We start from the raw sequence: 27,338 nt of genomic DNA, 5'->3' as shown, positions 1-27,338 counted from the left end.
CATTCTTAATACTTTAAGAATAACTACTAACTACGTAAAATCTTTTTTAACAGTGATAGCTACAAATTAAGAGAATCAAGGTTTTATTTTTTATTCGTTGCACCCTACCTGGATCATTATGTGAATGGGGAACAACAAATACTTTCAACTTTTTGCTTTCACTCCATTGGTTTACATCATATTCAATGTTCCACCCTTGTTTCCATACACCACCATCTTTGTTGTCAAATTCAATTTTTGCATAGATATCAGCTGTCTAAATAAAGTAAGATAAACAATTGTTAAAAAAAATATTACAAATTATTTGTGATGGAAGTTCTACAAGGTTAAAACAGAGTAAAATTTGATGTATAGGTTAATGAAACATAGTAAGCACAGATCGCTTCAAGTTAAAAATTAGCTTTATCGATTTTTGTTCTGTTATTGTAGAACTAATTTTTCTGATTGAATTTAAACTATAAAAATAAGAAAGAAATTTTTATGCTTTTCTTTAAAAGCTTAATATTTCAAAGTAACCATGTGGCAGAATTTTTTTGGGCTTTCTGTGACATACCTCTGTAATACTAATATCTTTCTGTAAGATACTTTAAAATAACAAATATACATGTTACTAATTTAAAGTAACAGAAGCGTTAACTTCAAACTAAATAAACAAATATATCAGATCAAATAAAAAATTTTTTTTATTGAATATGCAATATTTTTTTATTCTAATATTATTGGCAATATTCTTGCATTTTGTAGGAAAATATACTAATTATTTCCTTTTTAGCATTTTGTAATTCCTCATCACATTAAAAAAAAAAAATCTTGAAATCTGTAGCAGTAACTACCAAAAGAAAATGAAAGACGAAATCATGCCAATGGGACTCTTCAAAAAGGAGTTACTAAATGCTAGTTTTCATTTTGAGATTCAGTTGTTGTAATAAATAATATCGTATTAAAAATAGTATCGTATTAGAAATCAGTGGTAATAACTGAATGAAAAAATAGAGCAAAAATTTCTACAGAAAAAAAATTATTTCATTATCTTTATTTTTCATCATTCTCAAATGAAAATAGAGAAATCACAGGCATTTTTTTTCCCACACTGATGCGCGAGAAAGACATCTTTTGAATATAATTCTGACGAAAAGACAAAATCTTTCGAAAATTTCTGCAAAAAAGAAAACCACATTTTTTTACTTCGCAATGGAAAAATCATCCTGCAAGAACTGGTTAACATTCTGCGACAATGTCGTTGTGTCTCCACGATTATGAAACAGTGCAAAGTGATATGAGGAAACTTTAGTTCAATTTTAATTTATTATTATTAATTAAACCCTTTCGTTACATATTATGTTCATTATATATACACAAGGGGTGATCAAATGAAAAGGTACGAAACAACGTAAAAACGTAACAGTTAAATATTTGCATATTCCGCCATGGGAGAACATGGCGAGACTTCTCGGGATGCGATTGGAGTCTCTCACTGAGATCAGAACATGCGCGGGAGCCTGCACGAGCAGGAGAGAGCAATGCTTTCATCAAAAGCGGCGTCCAAATGATGTGGCAGTCCGCATGAGGACAGGATGGCGTTCGCGTTGCAATATTTGATGATTGAGGAGCAGCGAGGTGTTACGGGGAGTACAGTTTACAGGGAGAAATGTGTCTCTGACAAGTCTGTCAGAAAATGGAGTGCCCGTTTTTGTGCAGGCCGTGAGTGTGTGGGTGATGACCCGAGACCAGGCCAGGCCAGGCAAACACTGTCATCACGAGCCATCTCATCGACAAACCTCCTAGTGAGAAGTGATCGGCGTGTCACATTGTGAATGTTGGTGGTGAAGGTGGATGTCAACTATGGAACCGTGTGGACAATTGTTCACGACAGGTTGCGATATCGGAAGGTGTGTGCTGCTTGGGTTCCAAAGCAGCTCACCGACCAGCAAAAGGAACTGTGTATGGGGCAAGCACTACAACATCTGTTTAGGTATTAGGAAGACCTAATGGAGTGGATCGTCACAGGTGATGAAACCTGGTGCTATCACTACGAGCCAGAGACAAAGCAGGACAGCATGCAGTGTAAGCATGCGTCGTCACCTCACCCTAAAAAGTTCAAAGCCGTGCCGTCAGCAGGCAAGATGCTGCTCACCGTCTTTTTCGATGTTCAAGGTCTGCTACTTGTGGAATTCCTCGAGCACAGAAAAACCATTAACTCCAATGTGTACTGTGAGCCGCTCCGACGCCTATGCAGGTCCATCAAGAACAAAAGACCGGGGCTGCTCATGGAGGGTGTGGTTCTGCTCCATGACAACGAGCATCCACACGTCTCCAGAATCACACACATGGAACTGGTCAAGTTCAAGCGGGAGACGTTGGACCATCCGCCCTACAGTCCGGACATGTCNTTAATTAGTACGCAATTTTATGTCAACACATTGTTATTTATTATCTTAAATTGTCTGTAATTTATTATTAAACGATTGCACACGCTTGAAATTTACTCACTTGGAAATTCAGCTTTTTTGCCTTTTGGCCAATCTCATCCCTGAGTATTAATGCACGATTTTTGTTACCACTAAGAATATATTTTCTAAGGATATTCTAAGAATATATTTCCACAGAAGAAATATATTTTCTGAAAATACAGAAATTCTCTAGTAACAGAGGGATATGTTTAGGATGAACCCAAAAATAAAAAGGGATGGTTCTCTTGTTTCAGTGCTTAGTACCCGTTCAGATGTAATAATAATCTATACAGTGGGTGATCGGTTAACGAACATAATCCGTTCCAAGATTATGTTCGCTACCCGAATTGTTCGTTAACCGATCATCGATTCACCATAGACTTCTATGTGAAATCGATTAATTGGTTCTGGAGACCCAAAAAATTAAATTTTAAAAAATGTCTAATTTCTTAGTAAGTTTTTAAAAAATAATGCATACATATAGTCTTGCATATTAATCAGTCCTTTTTATTTTTTGCTTATTGGGCGTTGAAGAACATGTCCAATGTCGATTGCTTTTCTCTCTTTCTCAGGATTTTCCGGAAGTAATTAATAGCATTGTCGTTGTAAAGATCCCCAACTCTACTGACATCAGGTTTCGGTGCCATTCTAAGACCATTGCTATGACATCCTCCCACTTTTTCAAAAGATCTTTAATGGCAGTTGTCGGCATTGGTCCTCTTTCGTCTTCCTCTTGTTCACAAGGAGACACATTTCGCTGTGTTTCTTGGTGTACTTCATTCAAAATTTCTTGGAGTTCTTCTGTCGTCAGTTCATCTTCACGTCCCTTTATGAGCTCTTCTATGTCATCCGCGTTCACCTCCAATTCCAGATCTCTAGCAGATGTCAAAATTTCAGAAATGTCTCCCTAATCACCTCCGTCTCCTTGAACGAAGGATGGACACAGCTTCCGCCAAGCAGAAATCAACTGTCGCTGTGTGACTTCTGACCACGCCTTTTGAATGATACAAATAGCTTCAAGAATGTCAAATTTTTCTTTCCGAAACTTTCTTAAAGTCATTGTTGAGGAGAATTGACTTGCTTCAAAACACTGACGAAACAGCGCGCAAGTGTACAATTTCTTGAAAGCTGCAATAATCTCCTGATCCATCGGCTGAATCAGCGAAGTCGTATTCGGAGGTAAAAACTGAACTGTCAGCCAGGGAAAGTCTGTCAATAAATTTTCTTCAAGATCCTTTGGGTGTCCTGGTGCATTTCCCAATAGCAGCAGTGCTTTCAACGGCAAGTCATTGGTGTCAAGGTAGACCTTGATGCTCGGGGCACAAACTAGCCATTCTTTGAAAAGATACTGCGTGACCCATGCCCTCTGATTCGATCTCCACATTACTGGCAGTTTGCTCTTAATTATGGAATTTTTTTAATGCTCTGGGATTCTCAGAGTGGTAAGCGAGAAGTGGTTTAAGTTTCATATCACGTTAGCTCCCAAAAGTAACGTCAATCGGTCTTTCAAAGGTTTATGCCCAGGAACACTTTTCTCATCTTTCGTGATGTAGGTATAATTCGGCATGCGCTTCCAAAACAAACCAGTTTCATCACAATTAAATATTTGTTGTGGACGATACCCTTCTGTTTCAATGAATTATTGAGATTTGAGACATTACTTCTCAACTGCTTCTTTATCTGCACTAGCTGACTCACCATGCATTAATACATGTATTCCAGTAATAATTCCAGACCTTCTTTTAAACTTTGTAAACCAGTCAGTGGTAGCCTTGAATTCTAACTCCTCGGATGACGAACCTGGAGTTTGTTCTTTCAATTTCACAAAAAAATTTCTAGCCTTCTCTTGAATGATAGGCATACTAGTTACATCTCTTTTTATTTCCCGTTCATTTATCCAAACTAAAAGCAACCTTTCCATTTTATCATGGACTGCACTTCTTTGCTACGCAGATGTGATTTTCGTTACTCCTTCATTCTCCATAATTCAAGTTTCATTTAGTATAATTATCAATACTAAGCATGCTTTAAACATTTCTCCTTTCAGTGATCTTATTTTGTATGTAAAATGATAACAAATGTTTAATATAAATTTGTTTCAGGCCGAGAAGTATTCGTTAGAATTTGTTTTGTTCATTATCCGAATATGTGTTCGCTGTCCGAACACAAAAAATCTTTCTTGAAAGTGTTCGTTATCCGAATATGTGTTCGTTATCCGAACACAAAAATCCTTCATGAAAGTGTTCGTTAACCGATTTGTTCGTTAACCGATCTGTTCGTTAACCGATCACCCACTGTAAATTGTGCCAGAGTCCATAATAAAAACTTTTACCACAAACTAAGTTTCTGCAAATATGTTGCTGAAGCACTGCAGGTCAGCTTTGCCTGCCCGATGAATTGGTTTTGGTCATTTTGCTTGTTAGATTTCAAAAAGGGGAGAGATGATTTCTTATTGTTCATCGAGGAGGACAGAAAAGAAAAATCTTTATTTTTTCACTTGATCTCTAATTTAGGAAGCAATTTGATTTAATTTAAAAAAATTGCAAAGTCTTGCGAGCAGTTCATTATTATAATTTTTTTTAAATCTGTGACAAAACAATAATCAGCACCTGCTGCTGTAGTGGAGGGTTTCTGCATAGGGCCTATCATTTATTAAGCTTTATTTCGGTAGATAATTTTACAAGAAGCTGATGTTTCTTGCTTCAGGTAATTTATTTTCTATTTAAACATTTTTGAACATTGATAATAGAAGGGAGCATAATACAGATAAAAGTTAATGCTTTTTTTCTTAATCAAAAAGTGCAGAACTGTTTTAAGTTCTATGAGCAAAAAACACCATGACCAAGCACCTAGCTCTATTTTCAAGGCTTTTTCTTTTAACAGCAATGGTGGGAATGCCACATAATCTTGACCCTGGTTGGATGGCATGGATAGTGCCTGAGCTGGTATCCTTTTTTCCAAACTTCCGAAGTAGTAATATGTACAAAAAGATAATTTATAATAAATTTTATCTAAACTTAAAAAAGACAAAACTTAAGCATTTAAAATTTTGTACACAAATTAGAACAAAATTTTTTAGCAAAATCTCAACAAGCTTAACAGCAAACTTAAAGTTGAAAAACTTTATGCAAATAAATAAATCATATCATTTAAGAAAAGAACGCATATAAACATATAAAAAATTAAATTGAAACTATTTTTGTTGTGAAAATCTCTCTTCATGGAGCATAACATGGAAATCTGATCTCAATGCCACTAAATGATGAAAAATAAGAGTTACAAAGATTATTTTGAGAAACGGGAAACAAGAATTTCATTACTGACAGAATTTAGTTAAATTGAATGCTTAATTAATGTAAAAAATTATAGATCACAAGTGGTTTAATCCTTTTAAAAACATCAATAAATTGTTTTCAAAAAGCTTCCTTGGCATTCTCTTCGTCCTGATCACTTTACTTATTGATAATTTCTAGTTATGTTGAACCTTACTAATAACAAAAATACATCATGTTTAATCTTTAATATTATATTAGGGTGGCCACTCAAATCAGGTTTCAAATTTTCCCAATTTTTCCAAGTAAAAATCTTAAAATTTCCATGTCAGCATGTTTTTTTTTTTTGTTTTTTTTTTCTTTCTTTTCTCAGAGTGTAGGATGGGTACAAGAAAAGTGTCAATAATATAAAGTATTTTATTTAAAATGTTATTTTCTTAATATATCATCGTGTAAAAATAATTAGACTAAATTTATTGGAACAATTTGGCAAGATTTTGTTTTTAATATTTTAATGTTTTGAAACAACATTAATTTTAAAGAAATTAAGATAATTGGAGAAAACAGTATGTTTAGCTTGCAAAATGAATTTTATTGAATAAATATTTTTAATGTGTTACTTAAAGTAGTTTTTGCTTGAAGTGTACCTACCAAATGGCAAATACAGAGTGTCCAAAAAACCTTGGATAACCATTGTTTAATATATATTTTCAGTAAGCAAAAGAAAAACATTCCAGGAGATTATATATCAAAAATTTTTTATATTTACAGTTGTTCCCAAAAGTGTTCGTTCACTTATAACTTTTATTGAAATAGAGTATCATTCATTAATTAAAATGAATATTTTAGAATGGGTATTTAATAATAATATGTATAATCTATTCTTAGTATAACTGCATGGAATATTTTAAAAACAAAACAATAGTTTATTTTTGAGAAATCAATCAAAAAGTAACAAAAATTTTACCCCACAAAAATTATCATACACTTAAATGTTTTCAGATATTAGAATAAAAATTATTGTCTATTGCTTTAATTTTTTTATTCAATTATTTTTCATTTAATTGCTTGTTCATTTGCAATTTAGTATGGAACTTATGATAGCAAAATTATATCTTTAATTTTTACTAGCTAACTCAGTAATATTTTCTTTTAACATTTAAAAACGGCTCATAGTCGTAATAAAACAATAAACAACATTTGAAAGTTGATTACTTGTCATCACACCAGGTAAGTCAGTAATGCATATTGCTAAATTAGTTTATTGTGTCCTATTCCACAGTGTATTATGATAAAATGCTTAAAAGAACAACTTCATATGAGAGAATAAAATTAAACAATTTGTGGAAAAATTCATAAATTCACAATTGGGTGTTATAAAAGCTTCTGTAAAATTTAATAAATATTCTACTCAAAACTTCCCCCTGACAAAGAAAAAAAAAGTTACATTTATTTATAGACTTTTAAAAGTTATTGTAGATACGAAAAGAAACTATACTGAATGTTATTTTAAAAAAAAAAATTAGAATATTTACTACAGGAGGATAAACTATGACTTTTGCGAAATAAAGTTTTTGTTACTTTTTGATGATTGATTTCTTAAAAATAAACTTTTGCTTTGTTTAAAATATTCAATACAGTTTAGCTAAGAATAGAATATATTTTTTAATATTTAATATCCATTCTGAAATATTCATTTTAATTAAAGGATAGTCTTATTTCATTGAAAGTCATACGTGTACGAACACTTTTGTGAGTCACTGTATTTACATTTCAATATAAAGCCATTTTATACTGTATTTAATCTAAACAGTGTTTTTTATAAAAATCATTGATCATATTTTCTATAAATCAATATCTTAAGTCAAATTTTTAGATAGTAATATTGTTTTTAATAAAATATTATTTAACCCCTTCCTTCTCGCTCCCGTGAAAATGACGGGGTGAGATTTTGCCCGCTATTTCTCGCTCCCGTGATATTGACGGACTGGAGTGTTCAGTAGTAAAGCGCCAATAAGAATAAAACTAATTCATTTCTTTTGCCCGGAAAGCATTTTATTTCTCATTTTACGCATCTGACGGCAGTACCAGGATATTTTTAAGGGAATTGTAGACAGTTAGTTTATTTCAAACTAGTTGCAGCACTAATCAAATACGTAATACATAAACAAAAGCCAAAAAAAATAGGCACTTTTATGACCGTTTTCTTGAAAATTAACCGATCATTAAGGGGCTCAGTATACAAAAATGAGCGTCGCAAATGCAAAATTGTCTAATTTTTTGTCGCATACTCAATAGAAAAAAAAAGTTACAATTCTATAAATTTTATACTTTTGTTTTTTTTTTCTTATTTGAAATTAAAATATTTAAAAAATTCCAATCTAAACACATGGTTTTTCAGTATAGCAAAGTTAATTGTTTTCGTTTTTACAACTAGAAACTTACACCTGTTCAGTGCCGAACAAAATAACAAAGTTTCGTTTTCCTTCTTCCTAATAAACACATATGAATTAAAAAAAAGTTATATTTTACGCTTCTACATCATTTAATATATTTCCAATCCATTTCTTAGTCTTTGTTGGCTTTTTAGGGTAAAAGGCAGGGGCGGATAAAGCGTACGAGTGGCCCTAGGCCATTCAAATTTTTGGGGCCCTTAGATTAAATTTTTTTCTAGGATATTTTTTATTTATTCAAATATAAAAGTATTTATATATCTTTTCATTTAAGAAAGCATATTTAAAATTAAAATAAATAATATCCTGGACCTCTTAAATATTAATATAATATATTGATATAATAATATAACTATTTCATATAATAATATAACTTAAATATTAATATAACTATTTCAATATATAAAATTTGATTGAAAGTTACCAGTTGTTTGAGTTTTTTCTAGAGTATATAAAACAATAAACAAACACTTACCTTTTAGTAAAATATTTTGTAATTATTTATTGATGAAATAGAATTACGGACACTAAAAAATTATGAGGCACTAAATAACTTCTTTCTCATTTATAACATCTCAATAATGTCAACAACATTTAATTCTTTGATTCTTGTTTAAACAAGTCTCAGCTCGCCATAGCTTCAATTTTTCGCTTTCAATTTTTTCGAGGGCAAATCAAAAGGACAAATTTGAACTTAAAAAACATTGATAAATATTATGATACATAAACTATAATAATACTTATAAATAATAACTAAAATAAGTAATAAATAAATCTGTAAAAAATTATGTAAAAAAAAAATTATTTTATTAATATATATTTGAAATTGATTTTTTTTTAAAAAAATCATTGTTTTTCTTAATTTTTTTAAATTTATTTTCAAAGAATTTTTTTAAGGGGGCCCCCAGGCCATGGCCCAGTCTGGCCCAATGGGTAATCCGGCACTGGTAAAAGGAGAAATAGCTTTGGAAACATCATCTCTGGAATACAAACAACATTTATGAACTTTCAATGTTGTGATTTTAATTACTATACAATTCGAATATTGAATCAAAAATCAAATATTTAACAAAAAGACAGTAAAATCAAATATTAATATATAATTAGTTCTTGAAAAAGCTTTTTCTTAAAATTAAAATTTGTTATTAAAGGATAAAATGTAATTGAGAAAATTAGTATTAATGAAACAACTGCAACGATTTGTCGACAAACATTGCTGTTAGGGATTCTATGAAAATTTGTGAACGGTTGGCTTTACTGAGAAAAAATTATTCACAGATTTCTTTGGATGGGAGTAAATTTTTTTTTTTTTTTTTAAATTGAAGAAAAAATATCCAACTTTTCTTCAAAATTTGCTGATATTTCCAGCATAAAGAAATTCCCTGATAATTCCAGGTTTTCAAGGTGGGTGGTCACCCTGTATGTATATATATATATAATAAATACAAGAAAACGCGAAGAAAGTTAAGAAAAACAATAAGTTTCATTNTTATCGAAAACAGAAGGCGATGTGTTACAAAAATTTATAAACTACAACTTGTCTTCTCTTGAAAACGTTGCAGAATTTCGACTTATTTGTCGTAGTTGCATAGAGCATGCACTGAATAGTGGTTTATTCGAAAGTGCCACCTTGCTTTTGAATGAATCTTTTGATAATATCAACGAAATGAAGCGATACAAAAACGAACTTATACTATCTGAGACAGGAATCAAAAAGTTTCTGCTCTTAAATGAATCACTAACTGATGATGACTGGATTCATGTGGAAGAAATTGTAATGTGGTCGTCGCCTCTCACCCTAAATACAGTCACAAAATTAAAGTCACTAATTCTGGAGCAAAAGACTAGTCACTCTGTCCAAGATGAATTGAATCCACAGATTTCAGCTCCCCTTGATTTACTGGAGAATGTTGCTGAGAAAGATATCAGATGGTGGTTGAAAATTTTTTTGCCCTCAAAAATGAATTTAAATAAAATCATGTTCACTGTCATAAGACAAATCATGTTCACTGTCATAAGACAAATCATGTTCACTGGGTAATCTTTATCTGAAGATGAATTGTTTTGTAATAAATATGTAACTCCAATTTTGAGTGTTAGTTGTTTAATGTTAATGAAACAATTTCCCCTATATATTATTTGTCACAACTTTAATCATTAATTTAATTGTCACAACTTTATTATTTTTATTTTGGCTATATCTTAAGAAAAACCAGCAATTTTACGTGGTTAATATTTCCTCGCTATTCCCAAAAGACAGTCACCCGAAAGATATATATAGATATATACAAGGTAATAATATATTGTACTGGGTAATTCAATGTTTATAATTAATAAAATGTCGAATTTTTAATACAACATTTTAATTCGATGATTTTTATAAAATCTAAAAACTTTTATTGAATAATATTAATTATTTAATTGAATATTTGATCAGATTGTTCGTAAGTTAAAAATACTTTAGTCACGGAATTTTAGCCGAATCGGTTTTTGTACATGAAAAATTATCAATATTGATAGCTAAAAGACTCTTTCTCTCTCTTTGTGTATATAAATATATATATACAACAAAATAAATAAATACAAGAAAACACGTAGAAAGTTAAGAAAAACATGTCTATAATTTTTCTTTGTTTTATTCTTCATTTTGAACTTATATATATATATATATATACACATATATATAGACCAAGGAAGAAAAATATTTTATATCCATAAAAGCTGAATCGGAGAAAAGAAACTTTTTGCACAAGGAAAGGATTGGCTTTTCCATAGTTATACCCCATCTTTGCTGTGTAACCAACTGCTTACATTATTGATTTGTCAAAATGTAGTAATCCTCAAAATGCAAGCCGTGGTGTCTTAGAGTATGGAACGCTTGTTTCTCAATGAAGTGACTTTGGTTTGAATTCCAGGTCGATATGAATTCCACACCCGTCTCGCACTGACAACAGTGCCAACATAAAATATCCTCAGTAGTAGATGGATTATAGGTCAGAGTCCCCTTGCTATCAGGCTAATCGTGGGAGGTTTTCGTGATTTTCTCTTCATGTAATGCAAATGGGGATAAGTTCTATCAAAAAGTCCCCCATGAAGGTAAATGTCTCCCAATAGTTGATCCAAGAGTTCCCTTATCTTCTGGATTAGATTCAAAATTACAAGGCCAGAGATGAACAGTGGTAGTCATTAATTAAAAATTGGGTATGTACAACAACGGTTATAAATAAATCCTTAAAATGCAACAGATGGCATTCCAAACAACATTTTCTTGAAAAATGGACATTAACTATTCTTCCCCCTTGGTCTCCATACATACACACATTATTTATTTATTTATTTATATAAATATATATATATAATTGAGATTATAGTGAAATAAAACTAAAAATTGAAATTTATTTAAAAAGGAAATGCACCTAAAGAAAGAGAAATAGTAGTAAAAACCTACGTTTTCATCTGCATCAGCAATTTCTTCTGTACACAACTGACAGTCAGAATAGGATACTTTCACGAAGCTGCGATTAGCTTTCTGAGATGCTGTCTCAAGTGCCAAACCATTTGAATCTACTTTAATTACATGACGAACAGTATCTTTCACTTGTGATAACATCAGTCTATTTCTTTGCAGTTCTTTTTCTAAGTTTTCTAATCTTTTTTCTAAAAGAGATAGCTCACCCTAGAAAGAAAAAATTACAACTGAATTACCCTAAAATTGCAACTTAATTAACAGTAAATCAAGAAAGTGCATATTATGTATCAAAATTAGATGCAGTGAAAATTTTTGTTGCAGGGTTCCCACAGTCTGGAATTTTTTTTTTTTTTTTTTTTGGTAGCAAAAGTGAGATATAGCTAGATGTTTTAAGCTCTCTCTCTAGCAATATTTAATTTAAAAGAAATATATATGGGTGCAAACAATAACTCAGGTATAATTTCATAATTCACAAATAAAAGATAAATTAAGGCATTTTACAGTAGTCTTGAAAATTCTTAGTTACAACTCATTTTTTCTAGGTTATGGAAAACCTGTAGTTGAGATTTGAAGAAGTTACTGAACTTACTAGTGCTGCCATGTTAAAAGAAAAACTAAATCAAGATAACAGCCTTTATAAATAGATCACATCTCATTCTAGTTTTTATTAAAAATTATAACATTTGATAGTTTTTATACTGAATTTTAATACAATAGACACCATTTAATTATAACGCTAACACTCAAAAAGAAGGTTTGTGATTTGCTGACAAGGGAAAGTGGGATATAATGAGAAATGCTTCTACATAACAACCTATGCGAGAAATTTCAGCAACGATAGTGAACACATCATGGCATGTGACAAAAGCTGTTTCAATAAGAATGTATCTAAAATAGATGGCAAGAAAAAAAATGTCAAACACCAAGTGCAGATGCACCTGACGAATCAGTTCCACATTCACAATGTTATCATATTTTTAAAATAAAATGATTTTTTTTACATATCTAAGTACAGTAAAAATAAAGAATATACCCATAACAGTACCTACTCATGGCAAGGGGCAACGGCCTGTTCCTTTAAACTATTGTTAAAAAAATATATTGGCATGGCTGCATTTAGATACAAGTTGTACCCCTTAAATTTGTTACATTTCGTGATTTATCTTTTAGTTTCTCTCATATCACTAGTTGTCCCCAAAGCTTTGTGGAAATTTTGGCACTCTATACTGATATGGAAATTTTCTTACAAACTGGGCTGGTATTAAGACATAGTGACTTAAGCAATATTTCTATGGGTAAAAAAATAAATAACCCTTATGCAACAACTTTTTGTGGACCAGAGAAGCCATGGAGGATAATGCTCCAAAATTTGGTCCCCAACATTGTTGCATGTGCCATATTTACTTTTCAAACAAGCTGATACCACTTTGTTCAAGTCTTAATGATGGCAGCTCAGGACCTTAACCACTGTAGCTCATGTTAAAATGCTTAAGCTTTGAAAAAAAATTTATAATGCATAGTTTAGCATTTAGAAGTGATCAATAAAAATTTATTATAAAATTCAATAAAATTTCTTATTTAAAGCAAATAAAATTGTTTAAAAAGTTCTTGTTCAACTTTTTAAAGAACCTAAAGCAGCGGTTTCCAATTTTTTTCACCTATAGACCTCAAAATGATCACCTTTCTTTGTGCGACACCTAACTTCACAAATTAAATTCATTAGCAATTGTGAATACATTAACCAATTGTACTATTAATTATTTTTTTTTCCAATGACAGGCACTGAATTTGAATCTTTGCCCATGAAGATGCCAGAATTATGTACTATTAATTATATTGAATGGACAATTGTTTTGAAAATATTTAATCAGAAGAAAGATATTTTTTGTTTTACGAATAATAATTCTAAAATTAGACTTTACATCAGACAACTGAGTTTGTAAGGCTGAAACAACATCTAGTATAGTTTTGAATTATTTTTAGAATTTGCATAAGCTTAAAATAAATAAAACAAGCTGAATTCTTGTTTTTGTAAATTGGAAGGGAAAAACAAATGTTACGCACATTGATAATGGTTATCAGGAAAATTAATTTCTATATTAATGAATATAGTTATTTTACTTTGAATTGAGAAGTTCGATGAAAAATAATTACATTTTCTTACAAATGGGTCTCTTTTTCATAACTTACTCTATGTAAAATTATTAGAATAATTATACATATTTTTAAATCTTGCTATTTTTTTCTCACTGACATTTCACTCACATAATTTCTCAAAAATAGCCAAAATATTAATTAAATAATGGAATATTGATTAGTTATGATTGAAATACCAAGTTTAAGAACCATAACCTCATTATGGATTTTCAAATTCATGACTTTCTAAGACTAATTACATGAATATTTCATGACCTTACGAAGTTACTATTTTCCCCGACAAAAACACAACAATGAATTTGAAAAAGCATTATAATAACATTAATTAAAATGATAGGTATAACCAAAACTGTTATACAGTAGGGAACCGATTATCCGGAATGATCGGGACCATCGCTATTCCGGATAATTGATTTTTCCGGCTTTTTGCATCGCTACAAAAAGCCGTTTTTTTAATTGTTAAACCAAACTGAAAAAAAAAAACATTTGGATATAATCTTAAAGAAGAAAAAACGATGAAGTAATACACTAATGATTATTTCCAAAATGATGGTAAGGTAAACATCTTTCAAAAAAGAAAGGAAAATCCTAAAATCTTATGAGGAAGAAGAATTTTTTTTTTAAAAATGGCGGGAAAATTTATCGAATTTCGTTCCGGTTTTTTGGTTTTCCGGTATTCTGATTTCCGGATAACGGGTCCTGTACTGTACTCTGCATCTTCCTATTTATAGATTTTAAATTTAAAAATCAGAGTAAAGAAAGAGTTGAAGCAAAGAAATAGCTGAAAAAAACACAAAAGCAAATAATTTTTTTTCTGCAGAATTATATTCTAAAGATATTTTCTTGTTCATCGAAAAGGAAAAAAAGAAAAAAATATTTAAATTGATAAAATAAAAAATTATAACAAAAATTCTGGAATCACAGAAGTTTAAAAGACAATTCACTCTAGAAATGATGTATTTTCTTTCACTTTTTGAAAGAACACCATAATTTTTAAAGAACATGATAAAAACACTTCATATTTTAATAAAATATGACTGTGAGTGGGGATTTTGTTACAAATTCAGATATTCACTACACCATGAAATGGGGGGAGGTAAATTCCATTTTAAAAATTAGATTCCTTGGCGACCTAAATTCATGACTTTCAATGATTTTTTTAAAAAAAAAGGTAAAATCATAATATTTCATGACAAATTTTGTGCAATGCTAAAATTCATGACTTTCCAGGTGCATATATGACAAATCCTGATACCCTGCATATATGACAAAACCTGATTACATATATAAAAATGCATAGAATGACTAGGCAATTTTATACTGTGGAAAGTAGAATATTCTTGTGGATTATGCTTCTTTTTAAAAAGATATGTGATGCTTAAGTTAAGTCATATTTTTTCCTTGCTTAATAAAAGTTCTTTGCAAGTTCACAGATGAGTTTTTCATTATGCTTGCTTAGCATTTTCCACTATGCACTCAACTATTCTAGCAAAATTTATAATAAAAGGATGTTATATACCGTTCTTTAACTTTTTAAAAAGTAAGCCAATCTAAATTGATCCTACATTATTAATTATATGCAAGTTTATGAGAAGTAAATTATTGAAATTACAATTATTTTCCAATAAGTTTTAAATACGTATAATTTCCAAAAATGTCTTATTTCATGAGTAGTGTAACTTTTTATGAGCACAAAGTTTAATCACAGATAAACTTTAACAATTGGGAATATCAAACAAAATAACTATGAAAGAGGCTGTCAATTTTAAATTCTTGGCTCTCATTTTATAAAAAGTATTATGTTTTTATGACAGCGTGAAATGTAAACACACATCAAAAAATTTTGGAGTATTGCAATCTACAATACGTATGGTTTTATACAAGGAGCAAAAAGAGATAATATATTACAGTGGATAACATTAGAAAAAGATAATGTTTCAATGGGCAATATGCAAGAAGGGGAGACAATTTTTGTGATTAATTTTTCACTTTTTAAAAGCTACAGTAAATTTCGGCACCTTGTTTACATCAGAGGGTGAAGGAGAACTTGGTTTATCAGGAAAATTACTTGACATAATTCGAAAAAGAATATACAATATTAAAAGAACAACAATTGCTCGTAGAGAACTTATCAAAATAGTTGATCTGCGACATTGAAAGACAGAGGTTCCGAGTCGAAATCTAAACATCACGATGATAAACAAAAATAATTGGGAAGACAAAATTGACAGCACACAACAACTACTCTACTATGATATGAATATAGTGATTTCAAAACTATTCATAATGTAAACAAATTCATGTTCGTGCCAAACGTGACGTTTCATAGGAAATCCGAAAGGTAGTGACGTACCGGATAAACGAAAATATATAAGTTGGCAACAGTAATTTAAGAGGTAAATGCTAGGTGAAAGGCGCAAAAATACCGTATCACTTCCCAAATTGAATTTCTTGAATGTACAGGATCGTTTCCACTGACGCAGTTTCTACTGATTTTGCGCGTTCTTGTAAAAGGGGAATTAAGATAACGAGTTGTGATAAGATCACTGACAGACCCAATAAACAGAACTGATCCCGAGTCCCAATTATAACTGTCTTCTCTCACTTCTGGTTCTGGACAATTCCATGTTATATTTATATAAAATAAGCTATTTTCAGCCAAAAAAAGGTCCTCCGCATGATAGGGCCATGCACTACCACCCATTAATAAACGATATCTGAACCAACTGAACCCTTAAAAATGTAAAAAGGAGTTACATGAACTCATCTCTATACTTAAGGCAAAAACGGTGCTTATTTCTAAGACAAGGGGACCAGACATACTATTCCAGACCCGAACAGGGGAAAAAAATGTAAAGAATCATTGATACTTTCAGTATTAAATTACCAAGACTAGGGACACGCGACATTCCCTCCAATGTCCGAAAAAAAATCGATCATTATGGAAGAGAAAATTTCATGGTCTGGAGGTATCACGCAGGAGAGTCAAGCGACCCCCTCCCATCTCTTTAAAAGTGGCTCTGTTATTGATGTGTCTAAAGCGATGTGTTTTCGTAGTCCAATGTTTTTTCCTTTTCTTCAGAGGTCAATTTGATTCCGATTTCACTTCATTGGATAATAGTACGGATAATACCACATAGACCACAAATCATGCACAGCATTTTCTGGAATGTGAAGATATTCGCCGGAAAGATTGGCCACCTAGATCTCCAGACCTGAATCTGATAGAGACATTTAAGACTATCTTGGTAACCAAATAGCTGCTTTAAGTCCTTCTCGACTGTCGCTACATGAAAATAAATAAGATTTTCTCCGTGCCTAATCTTTGTGGCCGAATGGTGGCATCGAACACTTTTCCACCTAAAACTGTGTTGTACTCTACTTTCTGAGATTGAATTTTTCTGGGAAGTTTTCTTTCTTTGTTGTAAATCATAGTTGTGTTTAAATTTTTCCAAATTTCCATGGGGAATCGATGAAGAATCGTTAAGTGCTCATTTCCTTCAAATTTCTTGTTTCATTGTTCTATCGTTTTGAAGTCAAACACGAAAAAACTGCTGCACCTTAATTTTTGGAGGGCAGTGTTTGTGCAGTACCGTAACTGTAGGATTCAATGGTGTTCAAGGATCTCCGTATTATTTCTTTAGATTTTGAGGGAGGTTCTCGCTAAAGAAGATTATTGAGAGAAAAAATGTGCTTTGACACTAGATTAATAAGAGCATTTTATAGTTTTTCAAATACATAATTATTTTGATCCGATAATTGGTTTTTCTGTTGTAGTTTTCATAGGTCAAAGATACCACTTCAAAAATATAGAAAAATTAGAGCTAAAAATTAATTAATCAGAAAAATCGAACTTTTAAACACGTTAATTTGGTTAAAGTATTTTTTTCAACTGTTAAAGCGTTTGACACTCAGAATAACCTTTATCTCCTCAATTTACCTTATTAATTAATTGTACGATTGTGAACTCAAAGCAATTTTTGTTTCTTAAATAGTAATTAATATAAAGGTTTGATAAATTTATTTTTGACAAAAAAAAAATCCATTAGTGCGAAGATTATCGAGCACCCTGTACATTTGAGGATGTGTAGAGTATGGTTTGGAAATTTCCCTAAAAATTTATAGGCTATAATGATTTAGATCAGTGATTCTCAACCCTTTTTTGGGGGCGGCACACTTTTAACGATTTCGAAATTTGACGGCACACAATGAAAACAATTAGTTTAAAAGCTGTTTACTTAACTATAATACACTGTGTTAAATAGTTTGTGATTATAATTTTGAATGTGAAATGAGATATGTACTACAAAAGCATGTTTATTAAGGGATTAATTATTTCTTTCGACTAATTTTTTATTAGTTAGTAATAGTAATTTATTTTTTGTTGCTAATTAATTATTGGCTTGTTTTCTATAGCTATTAACTGTTAATTTTTTTGTGATTTCTTGTTGACTAGTTTTTTTTGCTGATTATTAATTATTAGCTTATTTTTTTTGTCAGTTATCCTTTGTTAAATTTTTATAACTATTAATTGCATAGCTTACTTTAATGATTAGCTTTTATTTCCGTTTGAAAGTCAATATTTAGCTTGCTTTCCTTTGTTAATTAATAATTTTAATAGTCAGTAAATTTTCTACTTATTTCATCATTTTTTAAAATTGTCAAAGACAATTTAAACACTTCCTTCTTATTTTAACTTATGATAGGATTGTCAGAGATAAGACAATCGCCGACAAAGATGTTCACGCTGTTAAAGCGTGGAAAAATTATAAAATGTATCTGTATATATATATATAATATTATATATATAAGTACTTTTCTTTAATTCAGACTTTACTCGTAATAAAGAAAAAACATTTTAATTTTTACTGTATCATTTCTAATATTTGGCGGCACATTTTAAGAATTTGACGGCACACAAAAGTGCCGCGGCACAGTGGTTGAGAATCACTGATTTAGATACATGGCAGCAATACAAAAAAAAATTTTTTTAGTATGCATTGTATAAATTTTTAAATTTTGTGCTCGAAAAGTTAACTTCATATAGTTTTATACAGATAATTAAGTGATCACCAGATATTTTGTTTCAAGCTGGTTTTGGTAGTAGCAAGAATATTTGATTTATTTTTATTTCTTATATAGTAATAAAGCGGAATATATTTTAATAAAAACAGAAATCTTTTAAGCATGATAATTTATATATCCATAGAAATTTAATAAGTCTGTTTTTATATCGAAAATCTAAAAGTGATAAGATACAAAGTATTATTCAATTTGTGTAAAAGTGTTTAACGTTTGTTTTCACGGCAGGCCGAACAATAGTAAGAACATCTGCAAATGGTAGAAATACAAACTAATTTAACAAAAGCTGATTCTTATTGTGTTTCAGATAAAATAGAATAAGGCAGATGGCAAGGAAATGAGCGAAACACTTGTTCAACATTCTCAAATTGATAAAACAGATAATAAATATCTTTCTTCCTTTTTTTTTTTTTTTTTTTAAAGATCTTTTATTTACTTTGTATATTTTTCCCTCGAACTAATTTTATGATAATATTTAATTTGTGATTATTGCTAGATAATTTATAAATAACAATACATTATGTTTCCGTTGCAATTTTTAATGTTAAATTAAATCAATTTAATTACGTATACTTAGCCATGCAATTTTTAAACTTTTATAGTTTTATTTGCATCTCAATTATTCTATGGTCAGACTCGTTGCCAGGGTGGGTGGGGGAGGGAAGCAGATGAGACCGAGCCCAATCTAGGTGAGGCATTTGTCCCCTCGAAGATTTAAAAAAAAAATTATATAAAATAATGATTTATGCCAGTTAATAAATTATTTATTCTAATTCATACCTTTATTTCTACTTATATTTACTAACAAACGATTATAGAAGATATATACCAAATTTAAGCTAAAAAATTAAAAAAATGTAAAATGCAACCGATCAGCCTCATTCAGGATTGAGTGTTCCTCCTGCTGAAGTCCCAATTCATAATTATTTTTCGTTCTAATTTTTTTAATATATTAACAGTTAAACAGTAATATAAAGTTAAGTATTAAAAAAATCTTTTAATTAATTGCATCGTCAAAAAATAAAAAGTAAATATAATTTATTTTTAAACTTTATTACTGGTTATACTAATTATATTTATCAGAGGTCAAAATTATTTCTTCGCTTTTTCTATAATTTTTATGTTTTCTTTTTTCCTCTTTTCATACTTAGACCGCCATGTATTTTGAAATTATATTATACTCTTAGCGAATACAGAAAAGTCTCAAAACGAAAGTATGAAACAATGGAAGGTAACCCACATATTTTTTCAAATTTTTATAAGCAATTAAAAAAAAACCATTTGACCGATTTTAGCTAAGAAAAAATTACACAGGGTGTCCAAAAAGGAAGGAATTAGCCAAATATAATTAGAAATTCGTATAGAATCAAAATTTTAATAACATAACAAAAGGCATTTTAAAAGAGACATTCAATGATATCAAGATGGCTCATCCAACTAACTATTTAGGGGTAGTATTGCGAAGACTGTAAAAAAAAAAAAAAAAAAAAAAAAAAAAAAAAAAAAAAAAAAAAAAAAANAAAAAAAAAAAAAAAAAAAAAAAACATGGTTTAAGCCAGGGAATAAACAGAGCTCTTTCAAGGTGAGAATTTTGAAAGTTTCTAACACATGGTGAGTTTGATTGGTTCTATCACTTTGCTTTTCTTCCATGAAAATTTTATATTTGTTAGGGATTTTTTAAATTGAATGTTTACATTTTAAACATTTTATATTAGTGTAACATAATATATTTAGGAGTTTAAGATGTATAAAAACATTTGTTTTTTTTCTCTCCAAATTATACGTGTTTTTGTGCAAATAAATGCATTTAAACAAGAACAAGAAAAGAAAAGTAAATCCTATAATAAATTAAATTTTATCAAAATTAATGTCCGAATTCTAAAATTACGCTAACTAGTAAAACTAACTAGTAAATAAAAACAGTTATGAGTTTTAGAGTACTTTACTTTCAGTATTTTTCTATTTTCTTTTCAAAATCAATTATGATAAATATGAAACAAAAGTTTTTCATCTTTATTAATTATTCGAAATTACCCAAGATTTCTAATTTTCCCAAAACTTTAAGTTGATTTCTATAATCTATATTCCTTGATTTATTCCCTTAATGTTTAATTTCCTGATTTTCTGCAACTCTACCTGGGGGGGGGCAACATTAAAATCTTAAATCAGAATCCCCCATTTTTTTAATGCAGTTTCAGATTTATCATTAAAAAAATACCCCGATTTAACTTGCAGTCTTCAGCATTATCGCAATAAATGAAACTGAGGCAAACATTGTTTAAAATTGCGAGTTTTTTCGGATAATTTATTTTTGGAGTCATTAGATTTATCGAAATATCTAATATGATTACATTTATTTTTTTCGATCTAATTTTTGTTATATAGTCTGATTTTTACTTAAATTGATATAAAGTAGGCTGAATATTATAATAATACTTATATAAAGTAGGCTAACACTTTAAAGAACAAATAAGAAAAGAGAGGTAAAGTGCGGAAAACAAAAAACAGACCAGCCAAAATAACTTTTGATCTAATCATCGGATCTTCACATTCTAGGACTCAAACTTCATGATTAGAAGGGGTGACCTCAAATATGCAAATTAATTAGCCCAGACAATATTTTAAATTACCGAATAAGACGCAAAAATGTATTTTCAAATCGTTTATGAAATCGGTCTAATTGTTCATGAGAATGTGACTTTTGAAAATACGACTTTTCGAAATTTGATTTCTCAGAAACTATTTGACTGATTTTACTCAAATTTTGTATTTTGCCATATAAAATTGCATTCATTAAAAATGATGTAAAAATGTTGTATACCTTAAAACTTAAAATATTTTCGACTATTATTAAATAAAATATTAGTAAATTAGAAATATTTGCTAAAAGTTAAATTTTGCTTGAAATTATCTTTACATAAACGAATTTTATAATTGTGTGCAAAATATTTTCACAATTCGCCTAAAAAACTCTCGAGATATTTTAAAATACGCAAAAAGTAAGATTAACATTAAGGGTGTCTAACTTTGAATCGTTCTTCCGACCAAACTATTGAAACCATATTTCCCAGATTGCGGCTATACCTTACATTTCGAGGGTCAAAAATCCTAATCAGTCACCAAAAAAAGAGGGGGGGGGGATAAATTTATTCAAAGAAAGCGCGTTTTTGTCTGCATTCGTAGCTTAAAATATCGTTTGCACTAATTAATTAGCATAATTGAGGTCACACCCTCTAGCCATTAAGCTTGAGTCCCCTAGAACGTGAAGATCCGACCACTAGATCAAATTACTTAGGGTGGTCCGTTTATTTATTAATTTTTCTTGCGCACTGTACACATGTGTTCTGCAATCATCCTATCATTTTCCTCATGAAAATACTTTTAGAATCATTTTCAAAAATAAAATAAAATAACATGGTCATTAGGGATCGTAAATTAATATCTAAGCGAAATATCTATATAGTATTCGCATTTGCGTTACATGAAGGGGAAAACCACGAAAACCTCCCATTTTCAGGCCGACGGCGTAGGGATTTTAGCCCATGATTCATCAACCACTGAGGATATTTTTTTGACAGCACTATGCAAGCTGAGAGGATAATTTGAATCACTGGGATTCAAATGTGGCTCATATCATTGAGAGGCGAGTTCTTTATCCCCCGATCCATCATAACTCTGCAAAATCACATTTTTTTTTATTTTATAACCGTCGTTGAGCAGCCGACATAATTTTGAGTTTACGACTTCCAATGTTCAACTCCTTAGCCTTGAAATTTTGATTCTTACCTAGAAGACAAGGGAACTCCTAGAGTATTGGGAGAAATTTGTTTTCGTAAAGGATCTTTTGATGGAACTAACCCACATTTGCGTTATATATGGAAAGGAAAACCTCCCACTGTTAGCCTGACGGCAAGGGGGTTGTAACCCTTAATTCAATGAGGATATTTTACGCCAGCACTGCAGTTGGTACGAGCCGGGTGCGAAATTCGAATAGAACAGCCATTGTTGGGATTCAAGCCCGGGCACCCCATTGGGGGACGAGTGCTCTATCCTCTGAGTTACCACGGCTCAAAAATCCGATTAATCAATAATGTATACTCTTTGTTAAAAAAAATATCAAACTTGTGAATTATTGCGAGGTTTTGAAAATGTTCCTTAAAAATAACGCTAATATTTCAGGACTTTGGATTGAGATGCGAGAAGCGACTCGAAGAAAAAAAAAAGATCAAACTTTTGGTTTTCTTGGAATTATAAGCATTTTATTTTCTATCAAAAGAATGTTTTTCTTAAATTACAACCTATAGACCAAAGGGCAATGCCTCTTTATTTTCGTGCTTACATCCTTTTAAAAGAACAAAACTTCCCCTATCCCCTCACCTCAACCACACGTAGGATAAAAAGCCGTAGCACGAAAAATTTAATTAATTCCTCAAAGAAGAACATTGCATCACATAATGAAACACATCCTTCTGAGTCACGAAAATCCAAGTCAGGATAAAAAAGGAAGAAAAACACATTATGTGTTGAGCTTTGAAAGGAAAGGGAATTCCGGAAAAAAGGGAAAAATAAGCTGAAATATGAGCTTTCTAAGTGAAAGCCAAGACGCTTCCAAAAATATTTCAGCCTGCGAAACTAATCATTTTGAGCATTCTACACAGGTATTTCCGTGATGCAGAACAATGACCAGTATCACGCATCTACTTTAGGCGAGATCATCACGCAAATTAGAAGCTTTCTTTCATTTCCCGGAATTTACTTAAATTCTATTTCATTTTAGAAAAGTAACTGAACAATGAAATCTTTGTTTATTTATACATGACTAGGATTGCGAATGGATATTACACCACGTGGTACAATTATCAAGTTTCGAGCATAGTTATTGCCTTACTTATATTGCCTTCTGAGCTTCAACACTTTCATCGCGGCAAAAAGCGCGTTGCTAAACTTGAAACGAAACGCAAATTTCTTAAGAAATTGTTTATTTAACTTTAAAAATAATAATACATTGAAATTTACAACAATTCTCCCTTTGTGTTTACAGGCATAAAAATAATAAAATTAAAATAATAATCTATACTAAATGTTGTTAATAAGTCGTTGGAACCGGTACTGTAATATTAAAAAACTTTGCGTAAAAGACGAGTTATCTCGTCTCTGCAGCGAATATTTCTGGAAGACGAGTTATCTCGTCCTTCGAGATGAATGAGTCAAATAATGACATAAAATGCTCTTTTACTAAGAAATATATAGCTAAGAAAAAGCAAACTCTATAAATGCGGTAAAATATTTTTATCGCATGTAATATTTTTAAAGTTAAAAATTGTTTATTTAACTGTAAAAAATAATAATAAATTGCAACCAATAATAATTCTCACTTTGCGCCTACAGGCATAAAAATAATAAAATCAAAATAGTAATCCATAAATGTTGTTACTAAGTCGCTGGCAACGCTACTTAAATATTAAAAAACCTTGCGTAGAGAAAGAGTTATCTCGTCTCTAGCACACAACAATTATTTTTGGAAGTCGAGTTATTTCGTCCTTCGAGATAAAAGAGTCAAATAATGGCATAAAATGCGCTTTTACTAAGAAATATATAGCTAAGAAGAACGCAAACTCTCCAAATGTGATAAAATATTTAAAAAAGATATTTAATTAAATCTTTTCTATTATTTGAATCAAATTGAGCAATGATATCTTTATTTATAAATGACTGGATTGATAATGGATATCACTCCACGTGATACAAGTATCAAGTTTCGAGTGCAGTTATAGTCTTGCTTACATATTCTCCCAAGATCAAAGCTGTAAATAATGGCAGAAAAAATTATTTTACTTGGAAAGGTATAGCCGAGATGGAATCAAGCTTTATAAATGCGATAAAATGTTTCTTTCTTTTCTTTTTTTTTAAGTAAAATTCAAGTGAACTTCAGTTTTTTTCCCTATAAAAAAGATAAATTTATATTTTTAGCATTTTTTGCATACTGTAGGATGTATTTATTTATCGTGTATTTTTTTCAAATTTCTGATTTGAAACAAAAACCACTTGAGTTAAATAATTAGATATTTATACGTCATAAAATTGCTTAAACGGTTATTTGAATCGAATTTTTTAACTTACTTATAATTTTTAATTGTAATTAAATGCTGCCAATTAACGAGAATAAATCAAATTATATTTTTACATAGAAAACACTGGGGAACAATTTTTTTTCCGCTGCATGAGATTTTTAAACAGATCTTAGATGCTTTCATATATCTGATTTCAAATCTGCAATCAGAAATTATCTCCAAGCTAAAAATTTTTTAAATGACATTTTTAATAATATCTTTGTTGTTATATATGACAGGATTCGTTATTCGTTATACAGCATAAATGCTGCGACAAACTTCTTAGGAGAAATAGGATGCATAATTAGAAGTAAAACTGCATATAAACCCATGCTCAGAATTGTCGTCATATGCCACTAGGTGCATTTCCCTATTACGAGCTGTTTCTTCGTATGCTTCTGAACAGGTCATACTAAGGAAGCGTCCTTAGCCGCGTACGACGACATTTCCGTCCATGGGTTCCAACCCAGTTTAAATCCTGATGCTGGGTCTTAACTCAAAGTAAATGTAAGCATCAACGTGACCTATTGATATAAAAAAAATGTTTTTAAACTTGTACATTTCGACAAAAAATAGACTTAATACATAATTTGAAGAAAGAAAAGAAAACTTAAGGAGCAAAACTAATTTCAAATTTGAAATACCTAAACCCGAATTAGACAAGAATAAGCATTTGTATAAATGCAACAAGAAATTTGTTCCCTAGTGTAATCGATCCCTAGTGTACAAAACTCAAGACTAAAAAAACTTTTCATTTTTTCCCCTTAACGACAGGCACTGAGTTATTAGTTCTTCACCTCGGAAGACGTCGGAACTGTTATTTATTTAACGTTACCCGGTAGGCACCTATGATCCTAGATCATGGAAAGGTACGGTATGAAACTGTTATTTACGTCGCACTCAAGCTGCAAAGTGGGCTATTGGCGACGGTCTGTGAAACATCTCTGATGATCCGGAGACAACATACATACGCCACATCCCGTTGGACATATTCACACATCATCCATTTATCTGCAGATCGTAATTTAGACTTGATCCCGAGCGATCGATCTCCGAACCAGTACCTCCAGAGGCATTGATTTGTTATAGGAACTTGGAGGAGTTTGTGACTTCGACAAATGTAGCATGCACCAGATGCAATTTTGTACACCGGAAATCTTCGATAGGCGGGAATCGAACTCACGACCATTCAGTCATGGACCCAAAGCCCTATCAACCAGACTGTCCCTGCCACTTAGGTCATGAAGGCAAGCAACATTACTCACGCCACAATTCCACAGCTCCGTACTTGAGGCAGGCTATATTCACATATCACATAACAGAGGACAGTACACACAGAGAAATTGGGATTTGAACCCGCAACCCGCTCAAGCATTTGAACCCACTCACGTCTCAGAAGGTTAAGTCTAATACTTACGCGTTAAAAAGTTTAATTTCATATAAAAAAAAATAGTTTTAATTTTAGGTTTATAGTTTTATTGGTTAATAGTTTTAATTTTAGATTTACATAATAAATTATAGAATAATTATAATTATAGAATCACTTAATTCTAATTATAATTATAAAGTCTATAATTTTAATAATAATTACAATAATAATTATAATTATAAATTATATAATAAATTATAACTTGACTTGCGATTATCCTGCTAACTGTTTTAGACAACTCGTTATTATAATTTCTTTCCAAAATATAATCAATATATATGTCCCCTCTCCATAACTTTTAAAAATAGTAGTAAGAAGAAGCGATAGAACCGATTGATTTCCTTCATTGCTGATGAAATATTTTATAATTTACAATAAATCATAAAATAACCCTTTTCCTTAAAAAAAAAAAAAAAAATCTGTTTCAAGATTGGAAATAACTATTGTTAATCTTGGCTCTTTGAAGAAGATAAGTCAGACTTAACAATTTTTTGTCTTGGTGAAATTTCAGTATTTTTCGAAAACACATTTTCGAAAACATTTCTCTCCTCTTACTTAATCTGAACAGGTAAATTTATTTTTTATTTTTTGAGGATTCTACACAAGTATTTTCGAGATGTAGAACAAGGACGCGCGACATCAAATTAGATTAGTATAAGTGAACAATGAAATTTTATTCATTGACTGGGATTGTCAATGGATAGATATTTCACCAGATGGTAAAAATAGGAAATTTTGAGCTTAATTATAATTCTACGTAACATTTTTTAAAACTAAAGTTAAAAGACTGTTCTTTGATTTCTTTCTTTTGATCAAAATCATGATTTTATTTTTATTTATAGTATTTGGCACTTTAAATAATATTATCATTAACAATGTATGATGACTCATCTTCTTCCAAAAAGCATTATTACAA

The 27,338-nt window shown here is 30.5% G+C and overlaps 1 protein-coding gene across 4 annotated transcripts in view; it reads right to left on the bottom strand.

The window, feature by feature from the left end:
• Window positions 1-27,338, bottom strand: part of LOC107455528 (alpha-mannosidase 2) — a 70,937-nt gene that overhangs the window by 41,111 nt on the left and 2,488 nt on the right. For 3 of the 4 annotated variants that reach the window (XM_043046189.2, XM_071188374.1, XM_016073131.3), the window contains exons 2-3: window positions 11,624-11,851; window positions 109-256 (exon numbers count right to left, since the gene is read on the bottom strand). In XM_043046189.2, coding sequence (XP_042902123.1) covers window positions 109-256; window positions 11,624-11,785 — 310 coding nt within the window. In that variant the 5' untranslated portion in view covers window positions 11,786-11,851. Of the gene's footprint in view, window positions 1-108; window positions 257-11,623; window positions 11,852-15,819; window positions 16,193-27,338 lie in introns of those variants that run through there. The other variant, XM_016073129.3, reaches the window with a different exon arrangement.

The sequence above is a fragment of the Parasteatoda tepidariorum genome, chromosome X2 (genome assembly GCF_043381705.1).
Source record: "Parasteatoda tepidariorum isolate YZ-2023 chromosome X2, CAS_Ptep_4.0, whole genome shotgun sequence".
Lineage (NCBI taxonomy): Eukaryota > Metazoa > Arthropoda > Arachnida > Araneae > Theridiidae > Parasteatoda > Parasteatoda tepidariorum.
Note: the sequence above shows the minus strand (reverse complement) of the source record. Positions and strands in the feature narration are given on the sequence as shown.